The sequence below is a fragment of the Vipera ursinii genome, assembly GCF_947247035.1.
Source record: "Vipera ursinii genome assembly, chromosome: 2".
NCBI lineage: Eukaryota > Metazoa > Chordata > Lepidosauria > Squamata > Viperidae > Vipera > Vipera ursinii.
This window is the reverse complement of record NC_139513.1, coordinates 94,238,212-94,254,120: the sequence shown is the minus strand read 5'-3', so window position 1 is coordinate 94,254,120 and position 15,909 is coordinate 94,238,212. Positions and strand designations below refer to the sequence as shown.

The window sequence follows — 15,909 nt, the reverse complement described above, 5'->3', positions numbered from 1 at the left end:
CTGGGTTCAGTTAACAAGAAAGCAAAAAGGTTTAAACTAAGGAAAAAAAGCTTGACTTGCCAATACTGAAATAAATTACTTTTGGCAAGTACCGGTAATTCAAAGACTTCCTTATTAATTGCTATTCCTTGATTACAAAGGCCAGTTAATAGAATGTGTATCACATTTCAAATAATCTTTTACCAGTTTTAGCCCTGTAGAAATTAGCAATATGAGCACAGTATATAATCACTATTACCCACGGAGACAAAAATCTAAAGTACTTTGAGGGTTCCTGATAAGGTGGAGCAATCGGGACCTCTAAAAGTGAGTATCAACTACATATCCCCATCTTGCTAATGGGTCATCCCACCTATCTGCTTATGCTGTGCTGGAACTGTGCAGAGCTACTTAGAGATAAGCAGCTGGCATGGAAATAATTTAATCCATTAAGGAAGTATTTCTTATTTCATTAGTCTAGGGATGACCTGAAACCATTTACTTTTAATCAATTTTCTTGTTACTTGGATTTAAGAATGACAACAAATTAATTCTCCTTTCCAACAAGTTTTTAGAGCTTGCTACTAAGTTTTGAAAAATAATCTCAAGATATGTATGAGTCTAATGATCTACCTCCCATGATTGTGAGAATCTTTCCCAAATGCTAGAGATCCTGCAAATACACTGATTTCAACTTCCCAGATGTTAAGCCAGCAACTCATTGAAAGCTGAAGCCTACTTTTCATGGAAGATACCCAGAACACCGTTCTGCACTCCTTGAGAAATTGGCAAGGTTGAAAAAGTAATATATAATCACTGCATGTTTAATCACACTCTGTCTAAAAGCTTAGAATTGAGAGCTCATGGCAGCATCCCATTTTTTCTTCATAAAAACTAGTAGGAACTAAACCCATTGGTGAACTTCACTTAGTAGGAAATTGAAACTACTGTCTTCAGTAGATATCCAGAGCTCAGACTCTTCCCAATCCATCTTAGGTAATCCAATTTGAATGGTCTTGAGAAAATCATTTTCTCTCCCATTTTATAAAAAATTAAAGTGAGGAAGAAGAACACAGGCTGTCCAAAGAAATTAAGAATTTTTAAATGGTGTATTACATGCCATTTAAATGATTATAAGACAAATGCAAAATATAACTTATTTTACTTGGTGATATCAACTTTGATGGGAACGGATTTAAATTGCTCAGTGACTCAACATCCCCTCCAAAACTTGGCAAAATAGCTTCAAATATCTCCTAACACAGAGGCAAGCAATATTGTTGAAAAGGTGATAATTAAAGTTAGTTGGAAACCAAATCATAAAGGTAGAGTTCACAAAGTTCCATCATTAAATTCTAGAATCTCTGACTAAGCATTTCCTTCGTCAGTTTCCATCTCCAGAAGAGATGTGCCTCTGATAACGCTGCTCTATGTGACATAAATAATGGATCTCTTTACTCTAACCTTATTACCAGGAATGACAAAGGATAAATGCTTTCTGAAAGTAATTTGCAATGCCAAAACACTGAAGGAAGGTATTGGAAAATCCCACAGAAACTTGAATGTAAACATCCGTTAGCATTATATTTTTGGTTATTAGAGTCCGACAAAGTGTACATTAGTTCAGGGCTTTTCAACCTTTTCACCCATTGTACCACTTTTAGGATATGGCAACATCCGAGTACTACCAGTTGCCTAGCAAGGTGTCAAAAATGTGATGACCAAAAAAAAAAGAAGGAAAAAAGTGATGAAGTACAGGTAGTCCTCAATTTACAACAGTTCACTTAGTGACTGTTTGAAGTTACAATGGCACTGAAAAAAGTGCCCCCCAAGCCACAGCCGAGCAAGACACCTGCCTGCCCACCCGGCGGCACTCTTCCCCCTATCTGCTGGGTGGTTGCAGCAGGTTTTGGTCACTTCACATGACCCTGGGACACTGTGACCGTCATAAATATGAATCAGTTGCCAAGCATCTGAATGTAAATCACAAGACCCTGGAGATGCTGCAACATTCCAGCTGATCGGCACTACTTCTGGGCTCAGCAGAAGCACCAGGATCAGTGCCGAGCTCCAGATGGAGCCTGGTGCTGATCCTGGCACTTCCACTGAGCCTTGACAGCCCCAAAGAAATGCTGATCCTTGAAGTAGCCTAAGGACCACTCGGGACGACAGGCTAGTTAACAACAGGGTTTATTTAGTACAAGGCAAACATAGAATAACTTGTCCGGCTTTTATAGCCGGCAGCTGGCAGCGAGGGCCAATCAGGAGTGTTCATTTTGGCGCCGCGTCAAACCGGGACCAATCCGCGTCGTTTTCTGTTGACAGCTCCGGCTTCCGCATGGTTTGGTGTTTTGACAGCCGCGAGCTGTCAGTGGTTGCGCCTGCGCTGTGCGGGGAACTTTGACAGCTCAGGCTTCCGCCTGGTCCGGAGTTTGACAGCCGCGAGCTGTCAGTGGTGGCGCCTGCGCTGTGCGGGGAACTTTGACAGCTGTCAAAGTTCCCGCGTGTTTTTCTGTCAGGCGGCTTCCCTAGTTTTTACAATCTGTTAATGAAGTATTATTACTGTTTACATATACAACACACCCCTTACCCCTCCCCTGGCGCGTTTCCTCCCCCTTGGACGTTGGAACCTGCCCACTGATAGTCTCTTAGGTAGGTGGGGGCTCTTCGATTCCTGTTGGAGCGGCGAAGGGGTGGGGGATTGTCTGGTTCTGGTAGTTCGTTCCCCTGCTGTTCTTCTTCCTGGTTTGGCATAGGAAGTATTTCCGGGGGGGGTTGTAGCTCGGAATGCTTTGGGTGCTCAGAGTTGTGTGGTGGTTGTCTGGGTCTGAGTTGGTCAATATGGCGGCGTATGTTGCCGTGTGCTTGTGTGGCAATAAGGTATGAAATGGGTCCGGTTTGTTTTAGTACTGTCCCTTGGACCCACTTGTTTTTATCCGTGTATGATCGTGCCCATATCAATTGTCCTGGGTTGAGTGTGCGGTTTGGGTAGGGGTGCTCTTTTTCTTCTGGGTATGTGTCAGGGTGCAGTCTATCGAGTCGTGTTATTAGCCTCCTCCCCCATCTCAATTCCGCTGGTGATTTGCCCGTTGTTGTGCATGGGGTTGAGTGTTGTGACAAGAGGAACTGGCTGAGACGCCTCTGCCAATTCCCTTTAACGAATTTTTTCAAGGCTTCTTTTGTGGACCGTACCATAATTTCAGCCATCCCGTTCGACGATGGGTGGAACGGCGCCGACGTTACCAGCCTAATACAATTCTTCATAGCGAACATCTGAAATTCACGAGAGGTGAATTGAGGTCCGTTGTCTGAAACTATGGTGTCTGGAAGGCCATGTGTGGCGAATATTTTCCTTAAGGCTTGAATAGTGGATTCGGACGTTGTTTTTCTAAGGGGAGTGACTTCTAGCCATTTAGAATAGCTGTCCACTACAATTAAGAAACTTTGGCCCTGGATAGGTCCTGCAAAATCTAAATGTATATGTGACCAAGGGTTCCTTGTAGTTTCCCATTTGTGGATCGGTGCTTGGGGTGGCTCGTTTCGGGTCGCCTGACAGGTATAGCACCCTCCCACGTACTTTTCTATTTGTTTATCAATGCCTGGCCACCATACATAACTTCTAGCCATCGCTTTCATCTTTACAATGCCTGGGTGTCCTTCATGTAAAATGTGTAATGTTTGGTCTATGTTTTTCTCTGGTATGATGATCCTATTTCCCCACAGCAGGCATCCCCTATGGGTGGAGATCTCATTTTTCCTGTTAAAATATGGTTGGAATTGGGGTTGTGGGTTTTGAGCTGGCCACCCTGTTGTGGCCCATTTGAGGATTCTGGTAAGTATTTTGTCTTTGGCTGAATTCTTGGCTATAATGTTTGCAGTCAGGGGGCAATCTGGAAGTTGGGAGATTGCTAAAATCAGACCGGCTGGGGCTGGGTCAGAGTCCTTGTTTTGCATGGGCAGTCTGCTGAGGCAGTCTGCGTGTCCTAATTCTTTTCCTGGTTTATGTATTAGTTGATAGGAATAGGCTGCTAAGAATGTGGACCACCGTAATATTCTCGGAGAGAGAATTTGTGGTGTAGTTTTATTCCAAGTGAATATGCCCAGCAGGGGTTTGTGGTCAGTAAATATAGTAAATGGCCTCCCATAAAGGTAGTCATGAAATTTTTTGACCCCTGCAACTATTGCTAGGGCTTCCCTGTCTATTTGTGCGTAATTTCTTTCTGCTTTGGTCAGAGTGCGTGAATAGAAGGCTATGGGTCTTTGTGTACCGTCCTTGAATAGATGACTTAATACAGCCCCGATTCCATAGGGAGAGGCATCGCAAGCGATGCATATTGGGGTATCTTCTCTGAATAGGGTGATAGTTGAGCTGTGACAGATAATCTGTTTTAATGATTGGAAACTATTCTCATGTATCTTGGTCCAGGACCAAACAGTGCCCTTGTCCAGGAGCCTATGCAGGGGCTCCGCGATAGTGGCTTTATGGGGGATGAAGGCATGGTAGAAGTTTAATAACCCTAAAAAAGCTTGAAGCTCTTGTTTATTCCTTGGGCTGGGTGCAGTTTGAATAGCCCTTAGTTTATCTGTGGTGGGGTGGATGCCCTGGCCGTCTATTTTGTACCCTAGGAATTCAGTGGATGTGACTCCAATAGAGCACTTTTCTCGCTTTAGTTTGAGGCCGGCTTCTCTGAGCCGGCTCAGCACAGCTGACAGCCTGTCAGCTAAGTTTGCTTCGTTTTCTCCGGCGATGAGAACATCGTCGAAATAGGGGCAGACCCCGGGTATTCCCTTCAGGGTCTTCTCCATGATACCCTGAAATATACCTGGGGCCGCCGATATGCCGAATTGGAGTCTCTTTACTTTAAAGGCACCGCGGTGGGTGACAATTGTCTGGGCTTCCGCGGTGTCCTCAGTGACAGGCAGTTGTAAATACGCCTGCGTGAGATCGAGTTTGGCGAAAATGGCGCCAGAACGGATGGAAGCAAATACGTCCCTTACCGCTGGCACCGGGTAAGCGTGGGGGCTGAGGGCTAGGTTGACTGTCGCTTTATAGTCTGCGCAGACTCTCACTTCTCCATTAGGTTTAATTGGGGTGACAATAGGGGTCTCCCAGGTCCCCCCCTCCGTTGGTTCAAGCACCCCGAGGCCTATGAGGCGATCAAGTTCGTTTTCTATTTTTTCTTTTAGGGCAAAGGGTACTCTCCTAGCTCTTATCTTAATTGGTTGGATTGCTGGGTTTAACTGTAAGGAGATGGGGGGTCCAGTGTATTTTCCTAAAGTGCCATCGAAGACGTCTGCATATTTGTTGCAAACGGCTTCTAGGCTGGGTGATTGAATTGTGTTTACCCCCGTTATGGCGATCCCTAGCGGCCCGAACCAGTTTAACCCTATCAGGTTGGTGCGGTTCCCTGGCGTAACTAAAACCTCTAAGGGACCCTTGAACCCCTTGTACTGCACTATGACCTTAGCCCTCCCTTCCAGAGGAATGGGGGTTTTCTGGAAGTCAGCTAGGTGTACTTGGGTTTGCCTCAGGGGAATTTGTCCCTTGCCTTGCCGACAGATCTCCTGATACGTTTTTAATGAAATTAAGGAGACTGCTGACCCTGAATCCACCTCCATGTGGCAGGGTACCCCCTGAATTTTTACCCAGACCTTAACCTTTGCGCTTAGGCTGTTTACCCTGTCAATTGTCTCTACCAGGGGCCCTGGCGGTTTTTCTCGGCTGGCCTGGGTAGCTGGCCTACCTGGGGAGTTTGCCTCCAGATCATGGACATTGTCACGGCCCTTGCTGCGGCACACCGGCTTGATGTGGCCGGTCTTTCCGCAATTGTGGCATTTAGCGTTTCTGAATCGGCAGCTTCCCCGGGCATGGGTTGCCCCCGCAGCTGGCACAGGCGGCCCGTTGCTCGTAACGTGGCGGCGGCGGAGGGGGGTTCCTGGACCTACGGCGGTCTGAAGTGTCGCCTCTCCTTGGTTGCCTGCGTTCCATTCTGTGCTGCAGGGCTTCTCCGTCGGTGAAATCCACCGACTCTTCGCTGTCGCTGAAGGTTGCGCTCTCTTGGAAGACGGTCGCTGGGCTCTCTGGGGTCGAGGTTGTCGGCTTCTTCTTGTGGCTGTGCTCGTAGGCCATTATTTCTCTGGTCAGCTCTGCCAGGCTCATGTCGGGTTTGGATGTTAGCTTCTTCTGCAGCTTCTCGTCCTTCAGACCGATCACCACCTGGTCTCTGATGCGGTCCTCCAGGTCGGGGAAACAGCAGTTCCGTGCGGCATGTCTGACCCCGGCGATGAACTCGTTGGCGGGCTCGTCCGGCCGCTGTTTCTTTTGGGCGAATTGGACCCGCCAGTACAGTTCTGAGCGAGCCGGCATATAGTACTTGTTCAGCTGGTCCACCAGGTCCGCGTAGGAGACTTCTGTGATGGGCACCGGGCTGAACAGGCCAACGGCTGCATCATACACTGGTGGTCCGCTGATGTATAGAAGAGCGGCGGCCTTTGCTCTGTCGTCAGTGATTTTACTGACGAGGAGGAATCCCTCGACCTGGCCTAAGTGTGATTGCCATCTCTCGGGATGGCGGGTATCAAATTCCCTCACACGCCCGAAGTTTGCCATGTCGTCCGGTCCTGGGTTGCTCCTTTGGAAGTTAAAACTTCCCGTGACAGCTCTTGCCGGGAACTCTCTTCCTCGGCCGTGACTTCAGCTCCGGAGCGATCCCACCCTCGTCGCCAGTGAAGTAGCCTAAGGACCACTCGGGACGACAGGCTAGTTAACAACAGGGTTTATTTAGTACAAGGCAAACATAGAATAACTTGTCCGGCTTTTATAGCCGGCAGCTGGCAGCGAGGGCCAATCAGGAGTGTTCATTTTGGCGCCGCGTCAAACCGGGACCAATCCGCGTCGTCTTCTGTTGACAGCTCCGGCTTCCGCATGGTTTGGTGTTTTGACAGCCGCGAGCTGTCAGTGGTTGCGCCTGCGCTGTGCGGGGAACTTTGACAGCTCAGGCTTCCGCCTGGTCCGGAGTTTGACAGCCGCGAGCTGTCAGTGGTGGCGCCTGCGCTGTGCGGGGAACTTTGACAGCTGTCAAAGTTCCCGCGTGTTTTTCTGTCAGGCGGCTTCCCTAGTTTTTACAATCTGTTAATGAAGTATTATTACTGTTTACATATACAACACAATCCTGGCGCTTCCGCTGAGCCGTGACAGCCCTGCAGCTGCAGCCATCTCTTGCTCAGGCTTGTGCGGTGCTGCCACCGGTTCAGTTCATTCCCTTCCCCCGCTACTTTTCTAGGATGGTCACATGCCAATGTACTACAGGTGGTACCTGTACCACAGGTTGAAAAGCCCTGCATTAGTTGAACTAATAGTAACAAAAAGAAGCAGGGCTTGTCAATATTACATATAAACAAAGGTTGGCAACTAACATGCTACTCAGTTTTTTGTTTTTCTAACTACTATGTAAATGCATACAAAAAGAATATATGAAATCAAATGTTTAAAAAGAACAGGTTTAAAAATGCTATCAATATTACTATTGATTGCTATCAATATTACTAACAAAAATGTAAAATGACCAAATTAGATGATCATCCTACATAGCGTGAATTGAGTCTGCAGCTGTTTGGGACAGAAGCTACAGGTCTTGAGGAATGGGTGTGACTTATTTATTTATTTTATGTGCTGCTCATCTCGACTAGAGGCGACACATACACTACTTGCTTTTTCCTTTGGTGCTCTCTGCCATATGCTTAAGGCTAGGAAGAGCAATGGACACATTTCTTATTATAGACCTGTGGCAGAAAGAAGGCTATCCTGATGCTAAATCATCACTTATGAGGTAATATCTCTTATTTAGATTGTACATATAAGAGAATCAAGCTATGATGACTATGCAAATCTTCAAATGAAGTAATTTGGGATGAACAAGGACATTTATGAAGCACCTCTTTCATTTAAAGAATTTGCACATGACTTAGTACTAATGAAAAATTCTGTAGTATTCGAAAAGAGGAATTATGTAGCCCATTCCATTGACCAATAAATAACATTAGGTACTTTCTTTTTTTTATTAAAAAGTTTTACAAACATTTTTAAATACAAAAAAAATCCCTCCTCCCCCTCCCCTCCCCTCTCCCCAACCCTCCCCTACTCTCCCCAACATTAGGTACTTTCTGTAGGTGCCAAGGTCCAGTATTATCAGATTCACCAGAGATCACCTTCACACATTAAAATTGGGTTGAGTTGCTTGCTTTTTGAGCAGAAACATTGCAGAATAAATTAATGGTGCTTGACAATCATGTTAACTACCTGTTATGAGCCTTTACTGACAAAGGCCAGAATTCCATAATATAAATGAATTATGCCTATGCCACTGATCTCTGGACTGGCATAAAGCTCAGGAAGATGGACCAATGAGGAAAGTTTTCAGAGGAACATGATATCAGTTTTTAAAAACAGTGTAGGAAAGACTGAACTGAATAAAAAAGTGAGGCAAGCTGTATCAAATTAAGAGTGGATGACTGTTGTAAAACCATCTGTACCAAGAATTCTGAAAATATGAGGAGCAGGGTCAAGAATCAAGAATGTTTTAGGGCTTGGAATTTGTGAAACCGCAACTGGCAATTATTACTCCTCTTTTTTTCCACAATCAAGTACCCATGACCAACAGCTGCTTCCACTGATCAGTAAACAATCACTTGCCAGCATCATAAGAGTGCTACTTATCAGCAGAACTGTTAAAAGTGGCTCTGTTCTTGGGGAGAACCTTCATCTATTTTTAAAAGTTAGCAATTTCTACAGGAAAAGATCTGTCCTAATTGTAAACAGGAGGTTACACTTGATACTGTTGCTCTGTTGTTGTTGTTGTTGTTAGCTGCGAAGTCGTGTCCGACCCATCGCGACCCTATGGACAATGTTCCTCCAGGCCTTCCTGTCATCTACCATTTCTGGAGTCCATTTAAGCTCACGCCTACTGTTGCTCTATGAGGTAACAAATCATATAAGGCAGAAAAAATGGTTGGTTACATATGAAACATTTAAAATGTGTTTTTTCCCCCTCTTCATCACTGTTGCATCCAACAGTATGGATTTCTCTCATGGCATCACATTGCTCATACCAAAAGATTCCACAAGCCTGAAGAAGAGACTTAGAAGCCCTGCACACATATGAAGTGGTGTTTGAGGGGTTTTTTTTTCCAATTCAAGAGACTACCAGTCCATGGAAACTTCTTGGTCGGAACATCTTAGTTCCTGAAACATCACAGCAGTTTCAGACAGAAGGACCTGATGGCCTTCTGTCCACATTATTGGAGAGCTGTTCAGTGGTTGGGGTTCAAAGGCAGAAAAATGCAACTGGAGGCTATGTTCATGGTTTCTTTTGCCTTCGGATCTGAAGTGTTGTGCAATGGCAGCAAATACTTAGGTTGACTAAATAGAGCTTTCAGTCCTATGGTGATCAGGTGACAAACCATCACATTAAGCATCCAGATAGAATATTCCTGATTCTGATCTCCTTCATCAGGTTTAGTTCCACATAAAATAAGGTCGTTCCCTCCTAGCTCACCGCGCTGAATTGTTTGCTTCAATCTATCAATCTTTTGAAATGGACCAAGATGTTTTCCAAAGAGGGTTCTGAAAGAGAAGCAATGACTCAAGGTATTCTGTATGTGCTTAACTTCTATGTAAGTCTAGAACCAGTTTGGTCTTGTGGGGTAAGGCACAAGATTAACAACCAATGAGATCATGAGCCATGAAAGCTGGCTGGGTAACCTTGAGCTAGTCACTCTGTCTCAGCCCAACCAACTTGCAGCATTGGTATTGTGGGGAAATAGGAGGAAGGTGTGTTACATATGTTTACTACCTTGAGTTATTTGTAAAAAAATAAAGGCATGATATAAACAAAATAAATAAATAAATTCTCTTATACATTTTTGATGGGGAAAAGAGTTGTATTATTTCAAAAACTACTAATGTATATTGAGTCAGCAAGTTAAAAGAAATATATTTGTTTGCCAAGAGAATCATTTGACTTTCAATCACCTTTCAGTTGTTTTAAATATTTTGAATATATCCAGCTGCTGTTTATTGCAGGGGTTTTGTTTTCTCCATGGGGTGTGGTTATTTCTCCAGCATTTATGTGCAAAACAGATTTGTAAATTAGCTTTTCTGATCTAGTGCCATCCAAAGAAGTTGGGAATGTAATACTCATAAATCACGGGTGTTGAGCTCGCCATGTCACGTGACGTGTCACGACGTATCGCAACTTTTTTTGCATTGCCAGAGCTAGGGTGGACGCAGCCTCTGTGTGATGCAACCAGCCTGTGGGCCGGCAGTTTGACACCCCTGCCATAAATCATGGTATCGAATTGGTGGCGACTAATTTCAATTTACTTTAACAGATGACTGAGGCAAAGATAATCTACCATAAATTACAGAGTTTCCTCCTCAAATCCTCCACTCTGAGAAATAATACTATCCAAATACTGGTGATACACTTCCAAGACTATTTATAGGAGATGTCAGTGTGAAATGATTGTATCTATAAGAATATAATTTGTTAGTATCCAGGAAAATTTCATGGGAGTTTTGCCCCTTTATATTTTTCAATTACTTAAATGCAGACGCACACAAAATGTATCTTCTAAACAATAGCATTATTAATTTTGAAATGTAGCCAACAGTTATTCTAGCCAAATATGGAGTAATTGTTGTCCATGCACTTGCTCAGCATTTATTACAGGGTCCAAAGCCATGATGTGCAATAATGGAAATGGTGACATTCAGAGGGCATCACTATAAATCTACTAAGTACACAAACAACCTAATCATCAAAGAATGTGTGCCAGCAGGTAGACCCCTGAAATGAAGAAACAAGGACCAAAGGATCCTTAAATGAAAGAAAATTCAGGGGATGGCAATTGGTAGGACTCAGAACAGAACTATGTACGAAATTAAAGAACATAATGCATATTATTGGACATTCAAGCAATATCATGGATCCGTTTCATTCAGAATTCAGGCCTGGACATGTGATGAAAACTACATGGGCTGCTGTATGGGGTTACTTACATCAGGTTCTGAATCCAAAGCATTCAGCCTTTTTGGTCTTGCTGGAACTTTTAGCAGTGTTTAATATCATGACAATCCACGGTATACTTGTGGATCACTCATATCTGCCTGGGGTGGATTTAATGTTCCTTCCTTCCTTCCTTCCTTAAGAGGTTATTTCCAATTGTGCTAGGGGATAGGTGGTTGAACAAATGGTCCCTATTCCTCTGACAGTTCAAGCCTGCAACTTGAAGATTCTCCTGGACTCACTACTGTTGTTTGATTAGCAGGTAGAGACCATTGGAAAGTAAAAGCCAAGTTATCACTCTACTTTGGTTCAAGTAGTCCATGCACCAATTATGGTCCTGTTGGACCTGGAGGACTTAATTATGAAAATGTATGCTTTTATCACCTGAAAGTTGAGCTATTGCAATGCATTGAGGCCGATTTAAAAAATGATGCAGAAACGGCAATTTATGTGCAATGCAATAGTCTACATATTGGAAGCTTGAAATAATTCACTAGCTTTATCCCATTCCCATAGGCAACTCCATGATGCGTAAGACTTTACTGGGTTAATATTCCTTGATTGTGTGGCAGGTTTTAGCCAGACATTACTTTCAAAATAGTAAATACTCCTATACATTTCATATGTATATTTTGTCTTCCAAACATTTAGTAGGATTTAATCACTAGTGAGGGGTTTCGATCATTAGATTGCTCACCAGACAAACCATTCATTATATGTGGTACTGCACTGACAATATATTTGAATCAAATCAACAAAGGACATTCATCATACATGTAATATAACCCTCAGATTTCTGTCAGAATAATTTTCTTCAAATCCCTCACAGCTTAAATCATTGAATTTTAGAAGTCATCTAATCAACTCCTTGCCAAGACAGAAATTCCATTACAGCTAATTATCAAACTCAGCTCAGCACTGGTAATGGCATGAAATCACCTAGCTTTTTCTTGAAGAACTGAGGATGCAAAGTGCATACATTGACTTAGATTAAGTGTTCCCATGCTACAATTAATTTGATAGAGGTGGTTAAAACCTAAACATGACTTGTGAAGCTGTTTTAATTTTCTAATAACATGCTAACAATCCTCCCTCCACCCCCAAGTTCCAGGTCCCAGTTAATAATATTTTCAGAACAAGTCCAATTACTAACACAGAGGGTTGAAACATCTGTATGAAAACCGGAGTAGATCCATTGTAAATAAAATCCTGAGAATCTAAAAGATTCTAAAGTGGTGAGCTATCTTACACTTGAGTGCCTTGTTGATCCATATTTGGATAAGAATACAGCTTAGTTATGCAGCAAAAGAGGAAATTATGGAACCAAGCAAGAACCTCTGATATGGGAGTCATGAAGGACATGCAACCATTAAAACACATGACAGGAGAGCATAAGCTGAGAAGAACAGAACAGGCAAGTTTAGAAACAGAGAGGTGTGTAACAAGGTCTGTTGCAATAACGTTCACACGTGTCAACCATCAGACTCCGTGAGCTGCTACCACAAAATTATGCTCCAGCTCGCTCACAAGTAAACTCATCTCTCACAGGCTATGTGGCCTTTCCCTAAACATTACTCCCTTTAAAAGAGAAAAGAGGCAAAGCTGCAGTCCAGACGTGAAGATTGGTTAGGTCTATCATTGCATCATTGTTGGCAGAAAGAAGGATCCTACAAAGCCAGAACTTGTACTGAGATTAAAACTCCTTTTAATCTTAAAACAGAAACATTTTAAATGCCTCTTTTTGAAATTTATATGAAGAACTCCTGAGAAGGGAGGGAAGGGAGGAAAAATTCCATAAACAGAAAGTTCATAATCTGATCTGAAGGATTAAACATTAGAGTTAATGGTTAGAGTTCTGTAACTATCTCATATAAAATCAATACTTTTCTAAGCAAAATAAACTATTATCAATAGTTTATATAGGAAAATGTTCCCAGTAGAAAAATTGTGTCAACAGAAGATGTTTCCGTAGCAAAAAGGAGCATCTGTCTTATCCTGACTTTGCTCAGTGATTAGCTCTGGATTGTATCTAAATACATTGCTGCCTATCTCCATCTTTAATTGGATGTATTTGTCTACAAGTTAATTTGGTTATTGCAGCTGTATATTCATGGTCATCAGAGATTTTTTATAGTTTTCAATGTTCTAATCTGTTTATATCCAGTTTTTACAAGACGGGCTTAAAAATGAATATCAAAACACAGTAAAAGAAGCCAAGATTTCCAGTATTTGGCATTAATTCAATAGCTTACAACCTACCCTCATCATTAATATTATCAAACTTTAATTAAACCACTTTGGGAATGGACAGAAAACCTGTAGAACTAATTTATAAGTTCTCTCAAAGACAAATGATCCTTACAAGGATTTTGGTCCCACTCTTCAATTTCAATCCTGCAGAATATTTTTTCCGAACTCCATGGGAATGACAAAAAGACTTCCTATGCTCTTTGACTACCTTAGAAAATTATGTGTTCAGCCATTTTCCCTCCAAGAACTTTGGGAAGCTCTCAACCATCTCCATTTATCATATTTGACTTAACTTCTATATCCAACAAGGAGGGGAGTGTTAAACAGAACCAGCTCCTTTTCAAATAGCTTCTCAACTTCCTTAAGGCAAATCATTGTCTGTGGCCAGAATTAGTTTTGTTTTTAGGCTGTTTTTCATAGTGGACATGGAATAGGCAGATATTAAGTTGTAACCAGATGTAATCATAGTTCAAGTAGGCCCACTGAAATCAGAAGTACTTAATCCAATTTATTTCCATGCAATTCCTCTAAATAAGGCTATATCTGGATATAACCCATAATGAATATCAGTACACTATAAATAAGAATAATTAATAAATATCAGGATGCTGTTTTTATATAAAATTTCCAATAAAAAATTCCTGTTCACAGTTGCATGTTCCCAATATTATTCCAGAATGGAGAAATGTTTTGATGTCTTTGGATCATGTACTGTAGGAACAATAACAACTACTGCTACCTGTGTCAGATGCCTACAGTGTGTTGTCTAGTGTAATCAAGCTCTGTAGGAAGCAGTAATATACTAATAGTATTGTTGGAAGGGTCCTTGGGGATAAGAGAGGCCAACAAAACAGCTTCCAAGAACTTTCTCAATAAACCTTTTAACTGTGATATTGTATATTTCATATATTGTCAGCCATGACTTTGTTATTGTGTTTCTGAAAACATATGCAAAAAAAGAGCCTTCACAATTTCAAAAGCAGAAATTGAAGACATAGTATTAATTTATAATTGATTATAGTCACAATTCATTAACAAGTAATAGAATAATTCTCATATACAAAATAGGAAAATTTTAGTCCCAAGATCCTACAACAGTGCATCAGAGATTCAGTTCCTGTCTGCAGTTTTGCTGTATCAGATAGCAAATCAAATTACCACTTTCAGATCTGTCCCAGATCCTTAGCTGATCCCACACAGACAGAGAATTAACAACAACAAAGAAAGAGAAGGCAGCAAACCCAATGAAATCGAAACACCTGATTTTGCTCCATAACTATCGCAAAGTCAGTTGTAATAAAGAATGCCATAGATATAGTTCAATTACAGCACCCAAATAAGTCATTTCCAATCTTTGTATTAGATTCCATTACCCTCATTCAGCATGTCAACAGGCTATAGTGGCTGACAGGGACATCTACTATAAACCTATATAACAGGTTAGCAATGGGCTGGGGACATCCAGTTTAACTTAGCAATGCATTTTAAACAAAGCAATCTTCATCTTACCATCTTCATTCTCATCGTATATTGGTGACTTGCTAGAGGTGTTAGCGCCCATGTTGTACTTGGCTACAAGTTCTGCATTCACATCATTCTTCAGAAGAACGGACTAAGAGCACAGCTATTTCCTCCCTCAAATGTGGCAGATCTGTAAATGTGCTTCCTGTGGATCCTGCAAAAGAAAAAGAAAAAAAACAGCATAGCTGCTATCAGAAATAAGCTTTTGAAAATCACAAATTTGACGCTAACCTTGATAATCATCAATATAATATAAATGAAGGAAACATTGTTAAGATAGAAAGGAACAGCTAACACAGATTTACTCCTATCAATAAAATAGTTCTTAGATTAACCATATTCATTTAACTATAACCCTTCACATGCTTCTGCCATTGACAAAACAGCTATCCTGATAAATTTCAGCTACTAAATATTCTTCTTTTTTATGTCATTTGGATATCTTCATACCATTAGACATAAAGCTGGCAGGTACAACTTCAAAAAAAGTACTGAAATAAATCTTACCTGCTCTATCTAGAACTGAATGGAATAAAAACCTTTCTTAATTAATACTTAATTAATACTTTCTTAATTAATACTGTATATTCAAAAGAAAGTACACTAAACTAATACCTTCCTGAAATATCTGAAGTTACAGCACAAAACCTAAGACACAATTGAAACATACATTTCATATTTGCTTCCTATTCTTCTTATTCAATGCCCAGTACCTATTTCATGAGGTATTTTTTCATAATCAACCTAAATGCTTTTCACTATGACGTTTTGATTCATTGTCCTTTCTATCTTGGCTGTGGAAATGTCTATTACAGCACTTGGAAGCAATACTGGAACTTCAGGGCACTTTATGTATAAATATAGTTAATATGGTCTCAGCTTTGCATATGACTGCAGATGATAAATTGTTTGCTCAAGAGGGGAAAAGTTCCTTCTCTCCATAAGTCTTCTTAAATGAAAAGGACCTTTTATTTACTCATGGAGACAAAGATTGCCTTATTCTACTAGTATTTTTAAGTGTAGCCCCCTGTTACTTTGAATGGCACCTTCTTTAACACCTGCACACCAACACAAAACCTTTGGTAGGTCATAG

At 41.7% G+C, this 15,909-nt stretch overlaps 1 protein-coding gene across 1 annotated transcript in view; it reads right to left on the bottom strand.

Annotated features, from left to right (window-relative positions):
- STK32A (serine/threonine kinase 32A) overlaps positions 1-14,856 on the bottom strand; it is a gene marked incomplete at its 5' end in the record, with an annotated part of 69,219 nt that extends 54,363 nt beyond the window's left edge. Inside the window, one exon of the mRNA XM_083355384.1 lies at positions 14,805-14,856. Coding sequence (XP_083211510.1) covers positions 14,805-14,856 — 52 coding nt within the window. The remainder of the gene's footprint in view (positions 1-14,804) is intronic.
- Between the last annotated feature and the right edge of the window lie 1,053 nt (positions 14,857-15,909).